The sequence below is a fragment of the Molothrus ater genome, chromosome 1, assembly GCF_012460135.2.
Source record: "Molothrus ater isolate BHLD 08-10-18 breed brown headed cowbird chromosome 1, BPBGC_Mater_1.1, whole genome shotgun sequence".
Taxonomy (NCBI): Eukaryota; Metazoa; Chordata; class Aves; order Passeriformes; family Icteridae; genus Molothrus; species Molothrus ater.
The window spans coordinates 20,578,106-20,597,738 of NC_050478.2; the positions used below are offsets into that span (position 1 = coordinate 20,578,106).

The following is a 19,633-nucleotide window of genomic DNA, read 5'->3' on the forward strand; positions in this document are numbered from 1 at the left end:
CCTTCATAAAATCAAGTACAAGCTCCAGGAAAAAAACCCTAAACTTTTAATACAGAAGCATTAGACATGGCTTCTCAACTCACCTTTCAAAGTTACATCAACATAAAAAGCAATTGTAGTATTTGCACACCTAAATAAAAGAAGCTAGGATTGTACTTCAGACCATAAAAAGAGCTCAGTTCACTCCCTTGTCAGATAGAGACTTCCTGTGTTACCTTGGATAAATTGTTTGGGACAAGGTTTCTGAAAGAATGTACATGTCTAAATTTGTCTAGATTTGCATTGGGGTATTTGCCACAGCTTCTTGTAACTAACAGGCACTGAAAATAAATCCATATCTACTTTTAAAATCGGTTTGGTTTTCTTTCCTTGAGGGTTAGTCAGTGGTTGACTAAGGGTTCACAAGCCCATGAGTGTGGACTATCAATAAACAGTGACATTCAGTATTGTTTTTCTCTTTGTATTTTGATAAGTTAGTATGGTGCCCATAAAGCTTTTGAGAACTAACAGACTGTCTGACAGTCTGCTGTAGTAGACTCTGTTCCCTCTGTAATATGAGAATAATTGTACCTTCGCTAGGAGCTGTCAAATAAACACAGGACACGTTGTGACAGTCATGTTGTGTCATAATACAAAGATACTTCAGGACAGAGTTTAGACAAAGAAAAGAAAACTTCCAGTTGCTTTATAAAGAATATATGTCTGTTGTGTAACTTGCTCTCCCTATTTCCACAGCTCATCAGAAGAGAAAGAAAGAACATAATTTAGTTCTCATACAAAAGTATAAATAAGGTAGGGGAGAAGTCCTTGCACCAGAAATTGAGATCATGTAAAGAGCTGAAATCACACAGCTGAGTGTTACTCAGTACCTCCTGGAAGCTGCTCAGCATATCAGAATCAGGGCAGAATTTGTATATTTGTTTCAGACCTGGTTCTGCAAAACTAAATTAAATTAATCATCTCAACTTCTGCAGAATTAACTTGAAATTGAGAGGACTAATTACACAAAAATCACTCAGGATGGGAGGAGTTGCAGTGAGGCTACATGCTCTCTAGACAATTGAAAAAGCTCTTTCCACAATGCACATCACATAACTATGATTAAGCTAATTGCTGACAGGAAGGCAAGTGTTTATTGAATGTGATGTCTCAGAAGCAATAAGAAATCCCTTCATTTGAGGAGCCTGGAAAGAATATCAGGGTAAAGCAATTTAAACATATTTTCTGTAATTCTTCATAAGCAGTTGCTATAAGCAAGCACCAGAGGTGAGACAATGCAAAAGGTGGTTAGTCCAGTGCTTGACTGTCACAGGTTCCATCATACATATGAGAAGTCCAAAAAGAGTATTCCCGAATTTCTGCATCATAAACTTCAACATTACACTTGTCATTTTTTCCTGCCACAGTGGTCCAGTAAGATGTAACTGATGAGAATCTTTATGTTGGCAAAGTAGAAAGTGCAGACTTTATGAGATTGTGTTGTGCCATTTAGCAGTTTAGCTTTGCTGCGCTTTTTAGATTTAAAGAAATAACTCTTAGTACTAAAAGGCAAAAAAAAATTCCATATTCAAATTATTCACCTATGGTTAGTCCATTTTAATTATTGCATATAAAAGTGTTTTATTCTTTTCCTCAATCAGACTGACAGAGATCACTTAGAGCATTCAACTAGAACAGTCTCAATAAAAACTAATCAAAAGCTCCTGTGAGTTTGAGCATGGGATCTGGTGAATTCAGTAACAAATATAACAGAATTCTAAACATTCATGTTTACAAAAAAATAATTACAAAAATCTGAACAATAAGTTAATAAAGTAAAATAGTTATCTACTGTTCAGATATAAAATCCCAGCAACTTAATTTACATATTACTATGGCAGACATAACAAAATTGTGAATAATGCTATCCACTGTCATAAGTGGTACTTTCAGATTTCCAACAGAAAACTTATATTTTAATTTTCTGTTCAAATACAGCCAAAAGTAAGAGGCAAAGCCAGCCTAATAGTAATCCAAGGTTCTGTAGGAGAAACATCAACCAGGGTCGCCGTGTCTGAATATGAGTCATTTCAGGAAGCTAAAAAAAGAATAAGACAGCAGAATGAGAGCCAGATACATTCATCTGTGGGAAAAAAAAGTTATGGGAAAACAAGACAAACTTCATTTAAAAAAAAGTAATTTTCAAAATGCTGAGCTTCTGACTATAGTTATTAATGTGTAGCATTTTCTGTACATTTTGACAAAGCTGATCTTGACAGCAAAATATTTAAATTAATCAAATTCTACCCACTTTGATTCTTTTACTAGCACTGACAAGAATGATAAACAAGATTCTGAAATTTGTTAACGTCTCAATACTTTGTAGTAATTTTATACAGCTGTCTGGAAGGAAATGCTTATTTAGTAAAATTAGTGATTTCCTTTTGTGGGAATAAGCTAGTTGGAGTATTTTTTGCCTCAGTACTATATATAGGGTCAATCATGCTTTTTCTGAAATAACTGGCAACACTCCTATTTACTTGGGCTTTAGGAAATGTACAAGTAGAAAACAGGACTTTTAAAATATGCTTGAAAAAAACATGTTTAGTATTTTTCTCTGTGAGTTTTAAATCATGTAATGGAGCAACACTTGTTTATAATCATAATAAAAGCTACTTGCATTGACCTTTCACTCTACAGTGTATTTTATCAAAGGCTTAAACTAAATATGTGTCTAAACAGAGCTTGCAGAAATGATGCCTCAGGCTCAAATTCTCTTAATATTTCTGCTTTATTCAGGGGAAACACTGATGACTGCTAATACTGTCACATCACCTCTGGAAATAAATACAGAGCAATAGTCTGGTGCTGACCTCTGGTTTTGGTTGTGTGGTTTTTTCTGTGCTTGAATAAAACTACTGAGTTCCTGTGCACTTTGGAGGCTCTTCACAGTAGCTGTAACAGCAGCAGCCACTGGGAGACAGTGGAGTGGTGCTGACCAAGGAGGTTAACAGGAGTGTTTGCTATGCTTGTCCTTCCCTCTGTCAGAGGGGGGTCTCTGGGGCTGCTGCTTCTGCATTCTTCTTTCTCTCAAAGTTGGCCTGGGCTCAAAACAAAACTGTGCTGAAAAATCTGCCCCCACTTTAAAGTTTTGTCTGAAAAAAACAGGGAAACCCAAATGGCCTGGATTTTTATTACAACAAAGTAGTGGTTTAAATTAGAGTACAGAAACTTATGTAGTCATATTTGATCAGTGTTTAAAGATAATCATAAACTTTTAATCTAAAGCAAGTGTACACACCTCAAAGTTTTGATGTAAATCAAACTCTGAACTTACAGTTTTAAGTGCTCAGAGCACACAGAGTTTTTTGTGTATATAAGTAAAAACTGTTAATTAAGACCAAGCCTAAATCCAGGGTCCCAGTCTAGATGTTTAGTCTTTTTTTTTATCCTTATAATCAGTCTATTTTTTCCTCTTCCAGTGCCCAAGTGAAAAGTTCTCCGAACAGGAAAATTTTCTCCTCCGACTGCAAAATTTAATTTTCACTGTTGTCAGTGACTATTTATTGCTGTCAGTGACAATTTAGGAGCTACACACAGGCACAGTAGGTTCCTAAGAGAGTTTTGAAAAGGAATTCTTAGGAAGTAGTACCCTTTCCATGTCCCATGCTGATGTCTGCTCCCTCCATCTAACCTACATGCATGTAACCAACACACCAACCATTTCTACAGCCATACCTAGTGTGACATCCCTGCTTATCTGTTAAAATAAAATGGCTGCTGTCACAACATCAGCCATGGTCACCCACCTCTCTCTGAGCAAAATGCTTGTGGTACAGCAGAGAGAATGTTGTTGATAAAAAGCATAAACCTATTTAACTGGCAGATGCAAACCACTTCATGAGTTAAGGGATCGTAGCACCACATCCAAGCTGTTGGGAGCTATCACACTTGCTAATGCTTCAAGTCTGTCAGAAGCAAAAGAGGTACTGCTAATCAAGGGACTGCTCTGTTCTACCCCAGCTCATGTTATCATGAGTGCACAAAAGATAAGAAGAAATAGGAAGCAGCACGCATGAGAGGCTCTCAGGCATGTACCAGCTAAAAAAGAGTTTTTACCAAGCTGGGCATATGTGGCATGGCTGCTGCACTTCAACAGTCCAGCAAATCACTTTAAAAACTATCCTCTTATCTTCACAATTGAAAACATTTTTAAAATTAATCAGAGTAAACTCCAGTTTTGTATGATTTCTTGGTGAAAAATGATGGTTATAAGTGATTTTATCTTTTGCTCCATACTCAGTTTCTGAAATTATTAGTCTACCCAGCTTGCTAATGGAGTTACAATGCCATTTGTAGGAATGAAAAACCTTTAATTAACCACAGAAGTAGATTTGAGCTACTTTGTCTGTGGTGGCAGTCTTACAGGGCTGTTCTGTCAACAAACCTCCACTCACACGCCTCAGGGTTCCTCAGTGCAGAAACCAGTGAGGCTGTTCAGTTTTATTTAAATGCTCTTCTGACAAGCACACAAATATGTGAAAGCCCATAAAACAAGTACTGAAAATTACAGTCAAACTTTGTGTACTACTGAGTGCTTGTACACCACTGGCAGGAGCACTGATGACTGTTGTTTGTAGATGAGAGTACAGCACAGTATAGAACCTATTTCTGTGCAGAAAGTAGAAAAATACAAAAAGAATGGCTCATTTTCTCTTGAGATGTACTATATGAGCACAAAACTTTTCAGACCTATAGATGCCTGCACTGCTACATAACTATTTTTTAAAATAAAATAATCCCTGTGATATTTGACACTGACAAACAGGTGAGCCACCCAATGACAGTTCTTTTCACAGAATGCAGAGAAAGGCTGATAAGAGTTGTCTTAATAAAAGGAATTGAGAGAAATATGATCCTCCCCTCTCCATTCTTTCTTCCCTTCTCATCAAGACTAAGATTATGATGACAAGCTAAGAACAAGGCAAAGCATGTCCCTGTCTCTGCCTGGAACTATATTTTCTCTTGGGATTTACAGCTGGCACATTGCTTTGAAGACTCAGGGAAAAACATGGTATTGTTCTAGGAGCTTGTGGATCCTTGATGGATGCCGGTCCTACGCTGAAGGAAAAATACGTGTACATCGTTCTTAGCCCCATCAGTAAAGCCATGCCTAGACAGTTGGTAGGCAGCCTCACTTCCAAATTTCTCTGTCAGAACAAGCTGCAACTTGGTACACAGTGTTCTTGTCTGTTATTTACTACCTCAGTCAGGACTGTTGACACATCCACAATCCTTTGGCCGTTCCCTCTTAAGCTCTTAGGTGAACTTTATGTTCATTTTCCTTTAGTTACAATAGCAAAAATAGACTAAAATACTACCAAGGTCTGAGATCAATTACTGTAAGTAGAATTTTAAATAGGTCATAATACTGGAATGGCATGTCAAGTTTAAAGTATGATGCCTGAACCTGGTAAAGAGCATCTCAGGCATGAAGTGGTAATGAACACAAGGGAGAGACAGACAGCCTTGGGAAAAAAACAAAGTAATAATTTATGAAGAGACTTCTTTTTTTCTCCCTCTTGATCTACTCACTCAAAACATTCCATCTTTGTGGAGGAGCTTGCAAGGGACTTTACATCAACACGTGATGGTTAAAGATCCATGTGACAAAGCTAGGCAAGCATTTAAGTTCTGCATAGCTTCAAGAGTAACTGTTAACCATCTCTTCAATAAATTACATGGCCTGAGGCGTCTGCTATGAGCTATGATTGCTCCACATTTTTGCTCAGACCTTCCTTCTACCTTGTATCTTCACACTTTTTTTTTTTTTCTATAGACAGATAATTGCTATTGAACTGGGTGTATAAAAATATTGGGCAACTATAAAAAGCTGAGGTAATCTAAAGGCTTTTTTATTACTTAAGATCTAATTGAAACCTCTCTAGGACAAAAAGGAAGTGTCCAGGATAAGCATCTTACATTTAAATTCTGAAACTGCAAGTTTGCATTGAAACAAAGGGTGAAAAATATTTAAAGAAAAGCGCAGAAAAAGAAAAAAACAAACAGTTTTTTTCAAGATCTTAAAACCCCTGAAGGTTCAAATATATGTTTTACTGAATAACTAAAAATACATTGTTTAAAAGTCTTTAAAAGATTTTTTTTAAGACTCTAAAATTCTATTATGTCTTTCTCTTATTTTAGTCTCTTAATGGTCTTTATTTCCCCTGTTCATTATAATGGCACCTAGCATGAGAGTGACACAGAAGAATAACAGATTACTTTTCTAAGCACTGTACAGAGACAGGGAAGACAACATGCTCTTCCCAAGAAACTCTTTTTGTCTCCAAGTTCACCCCCCTGTCATTTGTCTGACACTCCTTTATGACGTGGCTATGCTATAAAGAAAATATAAAAATAGACTGAAGTTCTCACCATTTCTGCTAAAGATAAATACAAGAACATTCCAGCTGTAATAGTAAAGATCCAGTTTTGAATGGATGGGTCAGTTGATAGAGAAAGGCCAATATAAAGTCCTAAGAATGCTGTTAGTGCACTTATAAAATTCATCAAAATTGCAATCTTCGTTGGGAGCCCTGTACTTAGCAGCACAGCAAAATCTCCTGCATAGAGAAGAAGAACATTCATTATTTAGCTGATAAATGTATTTTTAAGACTCTTGGTAATAAAACATGAAGGAAAATCATTAAGATATGCACAAAGATAGTGAATGATGGATACCTGCCTTTAGAATTCTGTAGAATTAGTTATAAACTTGTCCTGTATGAAACAAAAATCCCAAAACAACAAAGAATTGACTTGTACTTGTTTAGCTGTTCCTAAAGATAGCATACAGTATTGAGGAGTGGCTTTCTGTTAGTTCTCTGTGTTCCATGACATTTCCAGCTTGGATACATGCAAAAGTGAAGTCACATGGTTTCCCAGAGTTTCTAAATCTTTCTCCACTGGGAACTTGCCAGTTGAAATCATGTGGGTATATTTGCAGCATAGTCTTTGAGTGTTTTACAGGTGCTGCAAGTCAGAGTAATCTATGCCAGTCTGATCCCAGTTTGAGTTTAATCTCACTGATTCCACCCCTAATCACTTGCAGTAAGCTGTACATCAGAACCCCATCACACATTTTTCTCCTAAAAGGAAAGATTTCATAACAGGCCAAAACTAGAATATTTGAAAAATTTTGCTCCATGACTGTAAAAATGCCACTTTGACACTGGAGCACTACTGCCCCAGAATTAAGAAGGTATCTTTGGAGGTAACTGTCAAGTATTTCAATTTGCTTTGCTCTGCAAACAAGAGTTACCAGCTTTACAGCAATCCTCCATCCCTTTTTGTTTGGAGGAGTTTTCTACATAGTACATGAAATCTTCAGTCATTTAATGATAGAAATGAGAACATGCAGTTCTCAAATCAAACTTCCCAATTTGTAAACATTCATCAACACAATATCAGGAGCAGCTTCAGTCATGCTGAAAGTTTTACCAGAAAAAGTCAATCAAGGGCAGTAATACAACAGAACAATCCTCCTGTCCTGTCCAATAGTAAAATTAGCAGCAGGAATGAGGGTAGCAAGAGGAATACTTGATTAAATAGCTCTGCTGCATATTGAAATTCTTGGATAGCCTGTTGTGTCAGGCATGGCCTGGGTCCTGCTTACAGTTTATTATTTTTTGTGTCTGTACACATAGGAACAACAGGTCACTCCTGACCTGAGGTTCTTTGCATCTGGAGGTCAAATGGGAAGGCATCCAGTAATGAGTGCAGAAGCCTCCTCTGGTTTTTGTGAAGGGCAAAGAAAGTATCAGTCTCACATTGTAACACTGTAATTCATGATGCTGTAAGCAAGAATTCCCACAAATGTCATAGGAAAGAAATTTTTGGGAAACCTGGAAATACAAAGTCAATCAGGAAAAATACATACATATATTTCTTACCCATTTCATGAGGAATTTCATGGCATAAAATAGCAACAGTCGTTGTCACACCTGTTTCTGTTGAGGATGAGAATGCTGCTCCTATTACCAAGCCATCAGCAAAATTGTGAAGACTGTCACCCACCAGAACCATTATTGCTAACAAGCTGATTTTTTTACCTCAAAAAAGACAAACAAACAGATAAAAAGCCCAGTATTAACCCAAACAGATATTGCCAGTTTTTGTTATGTTACAAAAGATTTGGGGTTTCTGGTGACTTTTCATATAACATTACAAAAAGTCATAATAATCAGAGGGAAACAGTGTTTACCTGACTTTTCCTTGTTATTGCACTCCCTTCAATACATTTGAAACAAAAAAAAAGTAGGTTCCAGAACAAATCAAAATGAGATGAAAATACCAAGAAATAACTTTCTTATTCTTACTAGGTCAACTATTAGACAAAATATTAGGTTTTTGTCCTGTCTAATGAAGCATCCTAAGGCTCTTTATTAATCTTTCTTTATTTGATGAAATTCACACCAGTTTTCTAGTTGTATTTGGAGTTCATCCTCCATTGTTCACACAATTGCAGAGCTATAGTGAAGATGAATATTAGCTGGCTGTTTTAATCCTGTAAAGCTTGCTACTACTGAGCAGTATTAGCAGGGTCTGGTTTTTTATGCAATTGTATTACAGTGAAAGATAGAAATAAAATACAACAAGCCTCAGAGTATCACTCATAGTACAGGGTTACAGCATGCTTATATCCAACATTTGTTCCAATCAATTAATGGCTGTTATGCTCATAGTACTCCTATCTGGAGCACTACTCATGGTCTAGATGGCTGTTTGTCTTTCCCATGCTGCCCTGTGACCTTGTTTTAGTGTGGAACAGTGTACTGGGTGTTCATGGCATCATGTCACCTGACATGAGTGGAAAGGTGCTACTGGTGATGCAAGTACTGAAATCAAGCTAGGGAATTAGGGACAGTCTCTCTGCCTAGCCTGCAACAGAGACAGCTGGGTGGAATGCTGAACAGATTCCCAGAGAGGCAGTTTATCTCTTCAAGAAGCAGCAAGGCTCCATATAGGTTCAATGTCTAAACTTAGCAACACACAATTGGCTGCCCCATCCTGTATTTTTTTTTTCATTCATTTAATCCACAGTCTTACAGTCAGGGCTGCCTAATCTCTGTCAAGAAACTCATCCAGCTTCCCTCTGCACAGAATGGACAGAACACTTTGAAAAGAGTTTGTTTCATGCCTGAAGGAGCAGGGCCATGATTTGGGCCCTAAATATGTATTTTGCTGACTTTTGGTGACTCCCCATAGACATAATATGACAGACTAAGGAGCAAATGTCAAGCTGCACCGATCTGTCTGAATACAGTTATTACCAGGTCTCGCTCCAGTAATGTTTCTCTGAGATGACCATTTTATAGTGATGGGGGAGATATTTTTCTCACAGAAACTGGCTAGAACTGAAGTCTTCAGACTATTATAAAAAACACACAGAGCACATAAAAGCCTAACGACCGTATTCAGAAAATCCTCCCTGGTTGTCTGGGAGCTCTGTGAGTTCAGAAAAATTGGCAGGCTTGTTAGATTTTGCTGCCAGCTTACAGAGCAGGACGTGGATGTCCCCAGTTTGCACAGTACTTTCTAAACACTATGGGCAGTTTATGATCAATAGTGCAGAGCATGAATTACTTAGAAATAATAGATTGCTGCCTTACATTAAGTTTGTGATTTGTAATAAGCACTGGCCAGGATGAATTCATGGCCTGCTCTGAGGTCTTGGTCTGTTTTGTTCAAGTATCTGATTGCTGGAGAAGATATACCATGATTACTGGAACTCATTCCAGGATGTTTTAATATAACATAGGGATCAGGTTCACATTGTGGAGCAATTACAGCTATAAGCTTTGTGAATTTACTTGACAGAAAGTTAAGAAGATGCATGTATAAACAAATCAGAATGTTTATCTTACCTTACTTTCAGCCTATTTTAAAGCAACTTTGTTACTGGCAATTATCTCACTGCATTATATTCCAATACAAAGTATTAACTATTAACTTAGTACCTTAACTTTTTCTACAAAGCCTCTTCTTCTCCATCCAACAATCTTACTTTTTTTCTTTGCTTAAGTAGGAAATCAGAACTCATAGCATTCCATTCTATAATTTTCATAAAACTAATGGGTACAGGACCTCAACAATATACTACACCCTTTAAGTTTAGAATAAGAGTTTAAAGCAAACATTTATCCATAAATAGATATTTTCCAATGTTTCCACGACTAACACAGAAAAAATATTTCTAGTCAATATAAAGTGTCACAAAGTACAACAAATATAAAATGCTACTGTTTGGTCTTCTCTGATATTGGTAGAACAAGTATGGATAAATGCAGAGAGGGGCAGTCAGACGTCTTTTTATTTAGAAAGTTTCTTGCTTTCTAATTTACTCTCTGACTATCTATGTGATTGGCCCTTTTTGCAGTCCTATTTGACAGGCATTTATGGTGAAGCTTTGCAGTTCTGGCTTCTTTCTTAGACTTGCAGATTCCATTCAGTTTTGGGGAAGAAGCACCTCACTCAGTATCAAGGTACCCAGGTATGTTTATGCTCTTAGCTGTTTAAAAGAACCGTAATGAAACAAACTTTTGCAATTATGTATTCCCCCACCCCCTCCAAAAAAACCCAACAAATTACCTCCAAATTACCCTTCCCTACTAAGGTTTCATTTATGGAAGTAAGACTGAGGTATGAGAAAAAATTAAACTAAACAAAGATTACTGAGAAGCTATCCCAAATTTAGTAACTTGGAACAAATAACATTGAGATCACTAGAAATTTGTTGTTGCTTAGCAGGTTATGATGATTGAACCAAACAGAAACATCTAGAGATGAACCATGTAGTCACGTTTAAACTGCCACTGGACTGTGTATACTGGAGAGGTGAAAGAGAAGAAATGAAAATCCAGATTTCTGATGCTTCAGAAATAGAAATGAAATCCACAAGAACAGAAGAGAACATTAAGAACCTAGAAGATAATGACACAATTAAATAAATCAAACTGATGACCTGAGATCACAAAATAAAGGGGAGTTAATTATAGTAAAGAAACTGATTTCAATTGAAATATTATTCTGTCAGTTGAATGACTGCAACTCTACTGAATTCACCAAGGTCAAAAAGTACAGTTAAAGGCAAAATTTTATACTCTATTTTTGTAATTTTACTAAGCAGCAAAAAAACATAGAAGACAGGAGTTATCAAAGTTCTCAGAAGCAAACAGATTACTCTAAAACTGAGAGCCATCATGAGGCTGTAATTCCATACCTGTGATAAATCATTACTGCTTTAAGAGTCTATTGCTTTACTGTGAAAGAGGAGAAGGATGCAGAAATATATTAGCACAGCAAGCCTACAAAAAATGTTTCACCACTTTCAGAAATAAAAGCCTGAGCTAAGTTTAAAATTAAAAAATATGTCTTGTATTAATTTTTGACTATTTCCCTTTAAGCAAAGACTTTAGGAAAATAGATTGCAACAGTGAGACAGCAAATACTAAAGCAAGGACAGTGTGAGATTAATGAACTTCACAATTACAGGGTTGGCAGTTGAGAAGGTCTTTAAGCAGAGATTAAATTATGTAGCCAGGCGCCATCAGATGTGATGATGTGTCACACAGCAAATGCAGAGCTAAGCCAGCTGCACACTTTCAATTCCATCTTAGGTCTGAAGGATTTTCCTGTCTTATCTAGTCTTTTTATTGATACTAACTTTTTTTGCTGATCATCTTGCTGTCTGGAGGAACTTCAGCAGGTTCAGAATCTTCCGGGCTTCTCTAGTTAAAAGCAAAGATAATGGGTCAGCGTTAAGAGTGTCTTCCAGCTGCTGCCATAAATACAAGAAAATATCAACAAAGTTCAAGCTATTTGAATTAAAGATAGTCAATGGTTATTTGCACAGACATCATTAGAAAAATTTACTGGCCACTGGCAGTGTGATTGGTACTGCAGAAACACATAAAAAAGAAATCTACCTCTCCCAGAGAGGGTTAAGTCTAATTCAGGTAGGAAGAAATACATGCATAGGCATTGTTGTAACCCAAGGAAGCTACATTTCTGCTTGAATACACAAAAATCTGAGCCAAAGACTAGAAGGGACATTATAATTAAAATTGCATGTTTTGATTTTGTCATGACTGGATAATTGTATTTTCCTGGAGAATGTGTCTATAGGATTTCCAGGTAAAAAGAGGTAGAGACTTTTAGGTACTCATGTTCTTCACAGTTTTTCCGTGAAAACACAAGACTAAAAAATATGATCATCAGTAGGTTTCATCCCCTTTCAAAATATAGGGGTTTTTCTGCAGGGTGGAGCAGCCTTCAGTGTCTTGTGTCTTGGCTTTTAGCCAGGGCTTCATCTCAGCACCAGGCAGCACTGGCTGGGCATAGCAGCACCTGAGTGCACTCCATGGTGAAATTTACCCTTAGTTCAAGTGAAGAAAAAGAAAGTGACTTCCTCCTTATCCTAGCGAGATAAATTGATGCACCAGACCTAACATTTAATTAATAGATATTGCAGCTGTTAGGAGATAGGGGAGAACATGAATAATCTCTCGCTGTCCCTACCTCCTTGGGGCTTTGCTTTCTGATTGGAGAAATTATTAGAAATTCATGTGAGGGAGAGAGAAGCCAAAAAACTTGTTTGCTTGAAACTAGAAAGACTCAGTTTTAATTTCTGAGGGCTTTTTTCCCAAAAAAGTGTGTTAAAACCTATTATGGCAGCCAGTGGAGTCAACAACAGCGCAAGAGCTCTGTGTTACAGACAGCAGCCACCACTCCAAAAACTGTACCAGAGATGTGCACTGGCTACAAAATAGGATATGTTTATTGGTTGGTCTTAGCTTGGTTGTGATGAAGGATATGTTCTGTAGAAGCATGAGAAGAGAAGGGAAAATAATTGTTTCTCATATTCTACATTTTAAAGGAAACATAAATGTCTCTAGTTCCCGTGATTGCAGCCAGTCATATGAATTCCAGTAATTGTTCCACTTCTCCTATATTTATTCACATGCCACTTCTTTGAACTGGGAGTCAAATCTGCAAGACTAATTACTGATCTGAAGGATTTATAAGTTTTTCTTAGTCAACCAGTGTTTGTCTTAGTATTACTCACATGATTCTGAAAAATTGGCTGCTCTTGTGCAAACCAGCTCAGCCAGGCTAATTCTATATAGATATTGTGATCTATATAGAACTATGGGGGATCTTGCATCTGAGGGGAACAACATGTTCATTCATTATCATGAACAGGAAGCTTTGACATGTCTCACAAAATAGTACACGTGCTTCACTCCTCTGTTGGATCTGGTTTTTAGTGAGAGATTTCCAACTATGTTTTAGAGATTAGTGGTGACTCATGAGGCTCTTGCCCATCAAAACTACATTAGTAAAATGGAGTTCACCTGTGCATCGAGATACTGGATATAACCTGAGGACATTTGTTGAAAGAAAGAGAAAACAGGGTAAAATTTATTACTCATTCTAATTTGCAAAGATTTATCTGTCTGGATACTATTCACAGACAAGTCTAAAAGTACGTAACTTATAGGTAAGCACAATTCCTAGATATCTAAAGTGTTTACATTACTCTTCAAATCTGTGGAAAAATGCCCAAGAACAGTCCAGGATTTAATCTGTTCACTAATTATGGACTTAACTCTCATCGTAGGAAGTTCCAAAGTTTTTCCTAAGGGAGAGTCTGCCTTTACATATGATCAATGTATAAAAAGAAGGGATAAGGAAATTCTTCAAGAATTTTATCAACAAAATGTATAACAATACAGGAAGCATATTGTTATATCAATCTGATCCACACTTAAGAAAAGTTATTGTAAAATATCTGTTCTTGATATATCTGTGAAAGCTAATTTTGAACTTCAAAATCTAGAGATTCTTGACAATCATGTCAAGTAATAAACAACAAATCAATAAAGACTGAAAAATAATACTGATTTATTATATTAATTTTGTTCATTTCTTTAGAGGAACAGAGAAAGAAGAATTTTAATTCAGGGAATTATGTCATATTGGTAACCTACCAACTGTATGGTTGAAGTAGATTTGCCTCTGCCTGAATGTTCATTTAATTCAGACTCCACTGGAAGATCATGGGAATGTCCCCAGTGCCCATTAACTAAAGAAAGGCCCTGCTGAATGAAGATGCTTTGAAATTAGTTCTGAAACCCAGTGAACACAGGTGCAGCATTTCTCAGTCTTTTGTGAAAATTTAGCATTTTTAATGATTTGTTTTTTTCCAAACAAAATCTGCTGAAAAAGATCACTGGCTGGCATCAACATTTCCTTAAATGTTAAAAAAACCTGAAAAAAAAAACCCTGAAAAGTGAATCAGATATATCAGTGACAATCTGATATATCTGATATATCTGATATATCTAATTTTACCTTTACCAAAGGTTTGGTAAAATTTAATTTATTTTAAAAATCAAATTCAAATTTTAAGCTGAGATAGATATAAAAATTAACTCTGAGGATTCATCTCATTCTCAGTAGAAAAAGTTGAAAAATTGATGGGATGATGATAAAACCCTTCTCTCAAACAAGGAAAAAAAAGGACTCCTTTTTACCAAGCAAATAAAATATCACCATTATCAAAATACTCTCATTCTATTAATTTCACATTATATTCTTTTGGATGAATCAAAGGTAGTGGGGATAGGGAGTCATTGAGGCCTAAATCACGCCAGTCTTCACACACTCTGTAAACAGAACAAGCAAAGGTTTCTCCTTCTTAAGTGACATTAGGATTGTCTCATGCTGAGAAACTTAATGAGCCATCATAGTTTGTGCTACATTCTGTCCTTGTGCATAATCATATTTTCAGGCTCCGGCCATACTGAAATAAAGTAATACAATTGCTGTAAGCATGGCTGTAGCAAGGAGATCTTACTAATAAAAATTGGGTCCTACTGACTGCAAAACACATATTAGTTTTCCACATCACTGGGATTGGGATCAAAAACAGTTCGGAAATTTTAAGATATCATTCTTGAAAATATCTTATGCTTGCATCTATCTTTCCATTGCATCTTTTTCCTCTTCAAACAGAGCCTCGAGCAAACAACAGTCACTGCTATGTCATATGGATACACACTTTTCACCTGCTTCAATGTGACTCATGAATGCAGGCTTATGGAACATGTTTGATTAACTGTTCCCCTTCTGGAATTATAAATACATGAAACACACTCATGAAGCAAGTACAATCCACAGAGCAAAGCAAAATAGAAACTGAGGGTCAATCTGGTAGGACCACTTTGGAAAGCAATTATCAATGCTTCATTTAACCCACAGAAATTATAATTAATTTCCACAATCATTTTAACATTCTGTGCACTGCAGAATCTCAAAATACAATAGTTTTTTTTAAAGGGTGAATTGTGCAAAGCCTTACCTGGTCACGAGGTGTTACCAAAAGAAAGAAACACTTTTCTATTAGAAAAAATCCATGAATTCCTCCAATTATTCCCAAAAGTTTCCAAATATATTCTTTTCCCTCATAGAAATGTTCTACATCTTGTGCTTCATGTTTATGCAAACCAAGAGTCTAAAATAAAAGAGATAAAATTAAAAAAAGTAAAATGGCAATGTTTTAATTTTTGCTACAATGCATTAATTCATTTTATTCTCAGAATTTTATTTTCCCACTTCTGTCAAAGTTATATTGTGTTTTGAAATTATCAGCTGAATAATAGAGGATGAAATTAATTATGAGGAGCACAGCTACACTTCTTCATCTCTCAGTGTTGAAAGTAACATTATTTTTAGGGACAGTTTTATGAAATCACCCTTTATATATACAAGATATATTTTGTTTGCAATATATTGATGCTAAAATTCTATAAAAATTACTTGCATTATCTTAATATGCAAACTTCATATCAAAAATAGATAAGGAGCTACTGGAGAGCATCCAGCAGAGGCCACAAAGATGTTTAGGGGACTGGAGCATTTCTCTTATGAGGAGAGGCTGCTGGAACTGGGCCTGTTCAGTCTAGAAAAGAGAAGTCTGAGAGGGCATCTCATTGATGTATACAAATGTCTCAAAGGTGGCTGCCAAGAGGGTGGTGCAGTCTCTTTTCAGTGGTTCCCAAAGACAGGGTGAGGAGCAATGGCCATAAACTAAAACACAAGAGGTTCCAACTCAACATGAAGAAGAACTTATTTACACTGAGGGTGGCAGAGCACTGGCATGGGCTGCACAAGGTGGCTGTGGATTCTCCCTCTCTGGAGACATCAAAAATAACTCAATATATTCCTTTGGAACCTGCTCTAGGTTATCCTGCCTTGGCAGTGGGTTGGATTAGATGATCTGCAGGTGTCCCTTGCAACTCTAACTATTCTGTAGTTCTGTAACTCTGTGATTCTGTGAAAAAAATGCATTAATTAATTAATGCATAATTAATGCAAACAATGTTGGTGGGTATGCTTCCTTCTTTTCCCTAGTGTCACAGCACAGCAGCCCTCCTTTGCTGTGAAAGTGAGGGGTCTAAAGGCTACTGGATACATCACTTAAAACTGGCAAAGGAGAATACTTTCACACTTAAAAGTTGTCGCTGAAAGAAATGCATTTGTCTCACTTTCAGTGAGAATTGCCTTCCTTAAACCACTCTCCCAGTTTTTCTTCCAGAGATGATGCATTGAGCATAAAGAAAATTTTAACCAGAATCTGAAGCTGCAAAGATCTCTTTCTGTGACCACTGGAAGTCTACTCATAACATCTGTGTCATAGCAGAGGAGACTGTTATAAATAAATGAATACACAATAGAAAATTTGGTTCTGTTTTTTATTTTATCCTGTTCTTAAAATTTGGATAATGAATTTAGGAAAAGATCATTTTATTACAGTTCTAGGCATCAGGATTAATTAGGCTGATAGTGCCTGGTTCTCTGGAACAATCTGTGGAGGGGACTGTGGGTGGGTCATACAACTTTAGAACAATTTTTGTTAAAATGTGTTACAGAATCTGCCTCATGAAATAAATTAATACCCATCTAGAACATGCCTTGCACAGGACTTGTGGAGTTTCTGAATTTTTTTTTTGAAAAATAGGAACCTTTCTTTCTTTGAATTCATCAATCATGGATTTCTACTTACTATTATTTTTAATCTCTCTCTGAGCTACAGAGTGCAAATGTAATTGAGGTGCTGGGGGAATTTCACGGAAAGCTTTATTTATAACCTGATGAGCATTATCCAGGTTTAAATGGACCCTTTCTGTTCATATATTTCAACATTTTAAAAAGCACAGAAGTGTCTATTACTTACCTGAGGAATAAGATGTAGCAATGCATCTCCAGAAAGGGTTCCAACAGCCAAACCGACAAACAGCTGTAAAATGAGTGTATAGATTTCTTGACAGGAGTTAAATAAAATGAGAGTTGTACCAAACATAGATCCAATAGTAATAAGTAAAACAGCAACAGTGCTGTAACCATATTCTGTAGGGGAAAACAAATGAAACAAAACAAGGGCACCTTTAATAATCCAATATTTGTATTGGTATTTGAATATTTTTTTGTATTCATAATTGTTGTTTTAAGGATATGTTTTCATACCTCTTTGTACAAGCACTCAGGAGAAGTGATTCATTGTGACACTATCTGATTTCAGCTGGGATTGAGTTAATTTTCCTAGTACCAGGTACAGTGCAGTGTTTTGGATGCATGATGAGAATAATGTTGACTACACACTGATGTTTTGGTTGTTGCTAAGTCGTGCTTACCCTGAGTCAAGGACTTTTCAGTGTCTCATCCTCTGAAAGTGAGGAGCTGCACAAGAATCTGGGGAGGTGAGGGAGGAACACCTCTGGGACAGCTGACCAAACTGGCCAAAGGGATATTCCACACCACAGAACATCCATACCCAGTGTAGAAACTGTGAGGAATTGGCCAGGAGGGGCTGATTGCTGCCCAGGGGTGAGCTGGGCATCAGTCAGCAGGTGATAAGCAATTGTGTTGCACACCACATGTTTATCTTGGGGTTTATTTCCCTCTCTCTTTTTTTTTTCTTTTGTAATCTTCCTTTCCATTACTAATTGCAGTAGTAGGAGTAGCATGAATTGTATATTTTACTTTATCTCAATTATTAAACTGATGATAGCTCAACTGATGGGTTTTACCTTTGTCCAGTTCTCCTCCCCAGTCCCTGTGGAGGGAGGCAGTGAAGGGCGGGTGAGTGGCTGCTTCATATTTAGTTTCTGTCTGGGGTTAAGCCACAACAGCCGTATAGATTTTTCTAGTCACGTGTGAACAGATGACAGAATTAGAAACCCAGAAAACATTCATTTTTTGGGGCTTTACATGTAATAGTCTGGTACTTCGAAATTTCAGACCTTAAGAGCTAAACAGACTGTGGCTATGCAAATCAGAGTCACTCAGAGCAGCACAGTGAACACTGCTCTGAATTTGCTTCCTCTAGTAAAAGATTTATGCTTGAAATTCTATGTTCTCAGATTCCACACCTGTGTATCTTTCCAGTCAACACCCCATTTTTAACCAAATCATTTTCTCTAAATAAATAAAGGCCTAAAATCTCAAATAAATGTAGCTATTTAATGTAGGTTCTAAGCATAAACATTTTGGTCCAAATAATATATAGAAATCTGGTGTGGAAATACATCCCTTCAGTTAATACACCAGGACCACCAGCCTATTTTTCCAGATTACTGGAATGTTTTTGAATGTTAGTCTTGTAATTCCTGAGTTACACGCTGCTCACATTTCCAACCTTCTGCACAACATGAATCCCAATTAATTTCTATGGAAGTCTTATAATGAAAGGTAAAACACTGATGAGAAACACACATAAAGGAATTAATGCCAAAATATTTTGAACTGTCACTTAACATTTCAAACTTCAATAGCACTGCAAGTGCTTAGCACCTCATAAAATCAGACAGCTAATTTCACAGACTGCACATCCAAATACAAGAGTATAGTAGATATATATGGAATGTCAGGCCTTGGTGACTTAGCCAAAACAGCACAGCCCATCAGTAAAATGAGAGTTCACAGTAAGACTAATGAGCCTATGCTCAGGTCACTGGGTCATGCATAGGTCAAACATGGAGTCCTTTATCTGTATCAAGACAGCAGAAGTGTCCCTGTGGTCATGGAAACCTTCCTTTGTCAAAAAGCACAGGGAAAGGGCTGCAGAAAGGGCTCTTATTAATTCCACTCTGCACTTGAATAGTTCAATTTTTCTCATCTCTCACCTTTATGAGATCAGTAAAATGTCATTGATTGAGCTGATGGCTTTAAACTTGGAAGAATACCACTTAACAGTGAATTTTTTATGAACCTTGTATGTGACCTGGGTAAGTTCCTTTCTTTTCTTTCTTTGTCCCTCGATTCCTGATCTAAAGAATGGTCATATCTGTGTAGCACAGAAAAGATCAAAGCAGTAAAGACTGCAAGGTGTTCAGGTAATGAGCAGAGATATAAGATAAGAAAGAAGGACTGCTGCCTATTGCAGACCCATGATAATTCTTCCTATTCTGTATGTCTCTACTATAAAAATTCTTGGGATATCCATGAGTATTCTCCCAAGCTTTTTACTTCTGGGATATTCACGTGTGTTCTTTCATGCTTTTTAATTCATGTGCTGTTCTATAAGGATCAT

The 19,633-nt window shown here is 36.7% G+C and overlaps 1 protein-coding gene across 3 annotated transcripts in view; it reads right to left on the minus strand.

The window, feature by feature from the left end:
• Positions 1 to 605: 605 nt before the first annotated feature.
• Positions 606 to 19,633, minus strand: part of SLC39A12 (solute carrier family 39 member 12) — a 34,675-nt gene continuing 15,647 nt past the window's right edge. For 2 of the 3 annotated variants that reach the window (XM_054517025.1, XM_036403976.2), the window contains exons 7-12: positions 17,279 to 17,451; positions 15,404 to 15,556; positions 11,705 to 11,768; positions 7,932 to 8,090; positions 6,415 to 6,602; positions 606 to 2,077 (exon numbers count right to left, since the gene is read on the minus strand). In XM_054517025.1, the coding sequence (XP_054373000.1) occupies positions 1,949 to 2,077; positions 6,415 to 6,602; positions 7,932 to 8,090; positions 11,705 to 11,768; positions 15,404 to 15,556; positions 17,279 to 17,451 (866 nt within the window). In that variant the 3' untranslated portion in view covers positions 606 to 1,948. Of the gene's footprint in view, positions 2,078 to 6,414; positions 6,603 to 7,931; positions 8,091 to 11,704; positions 11,769 to 14,030; positions 14,142 to 15,403; positions 15,557 to 17,278; positions 17,452 to 19,633 lie in introns of all 3 variants that reach the window. The other variant, XM_036403967.2, reaches the window with a different exon arrangement.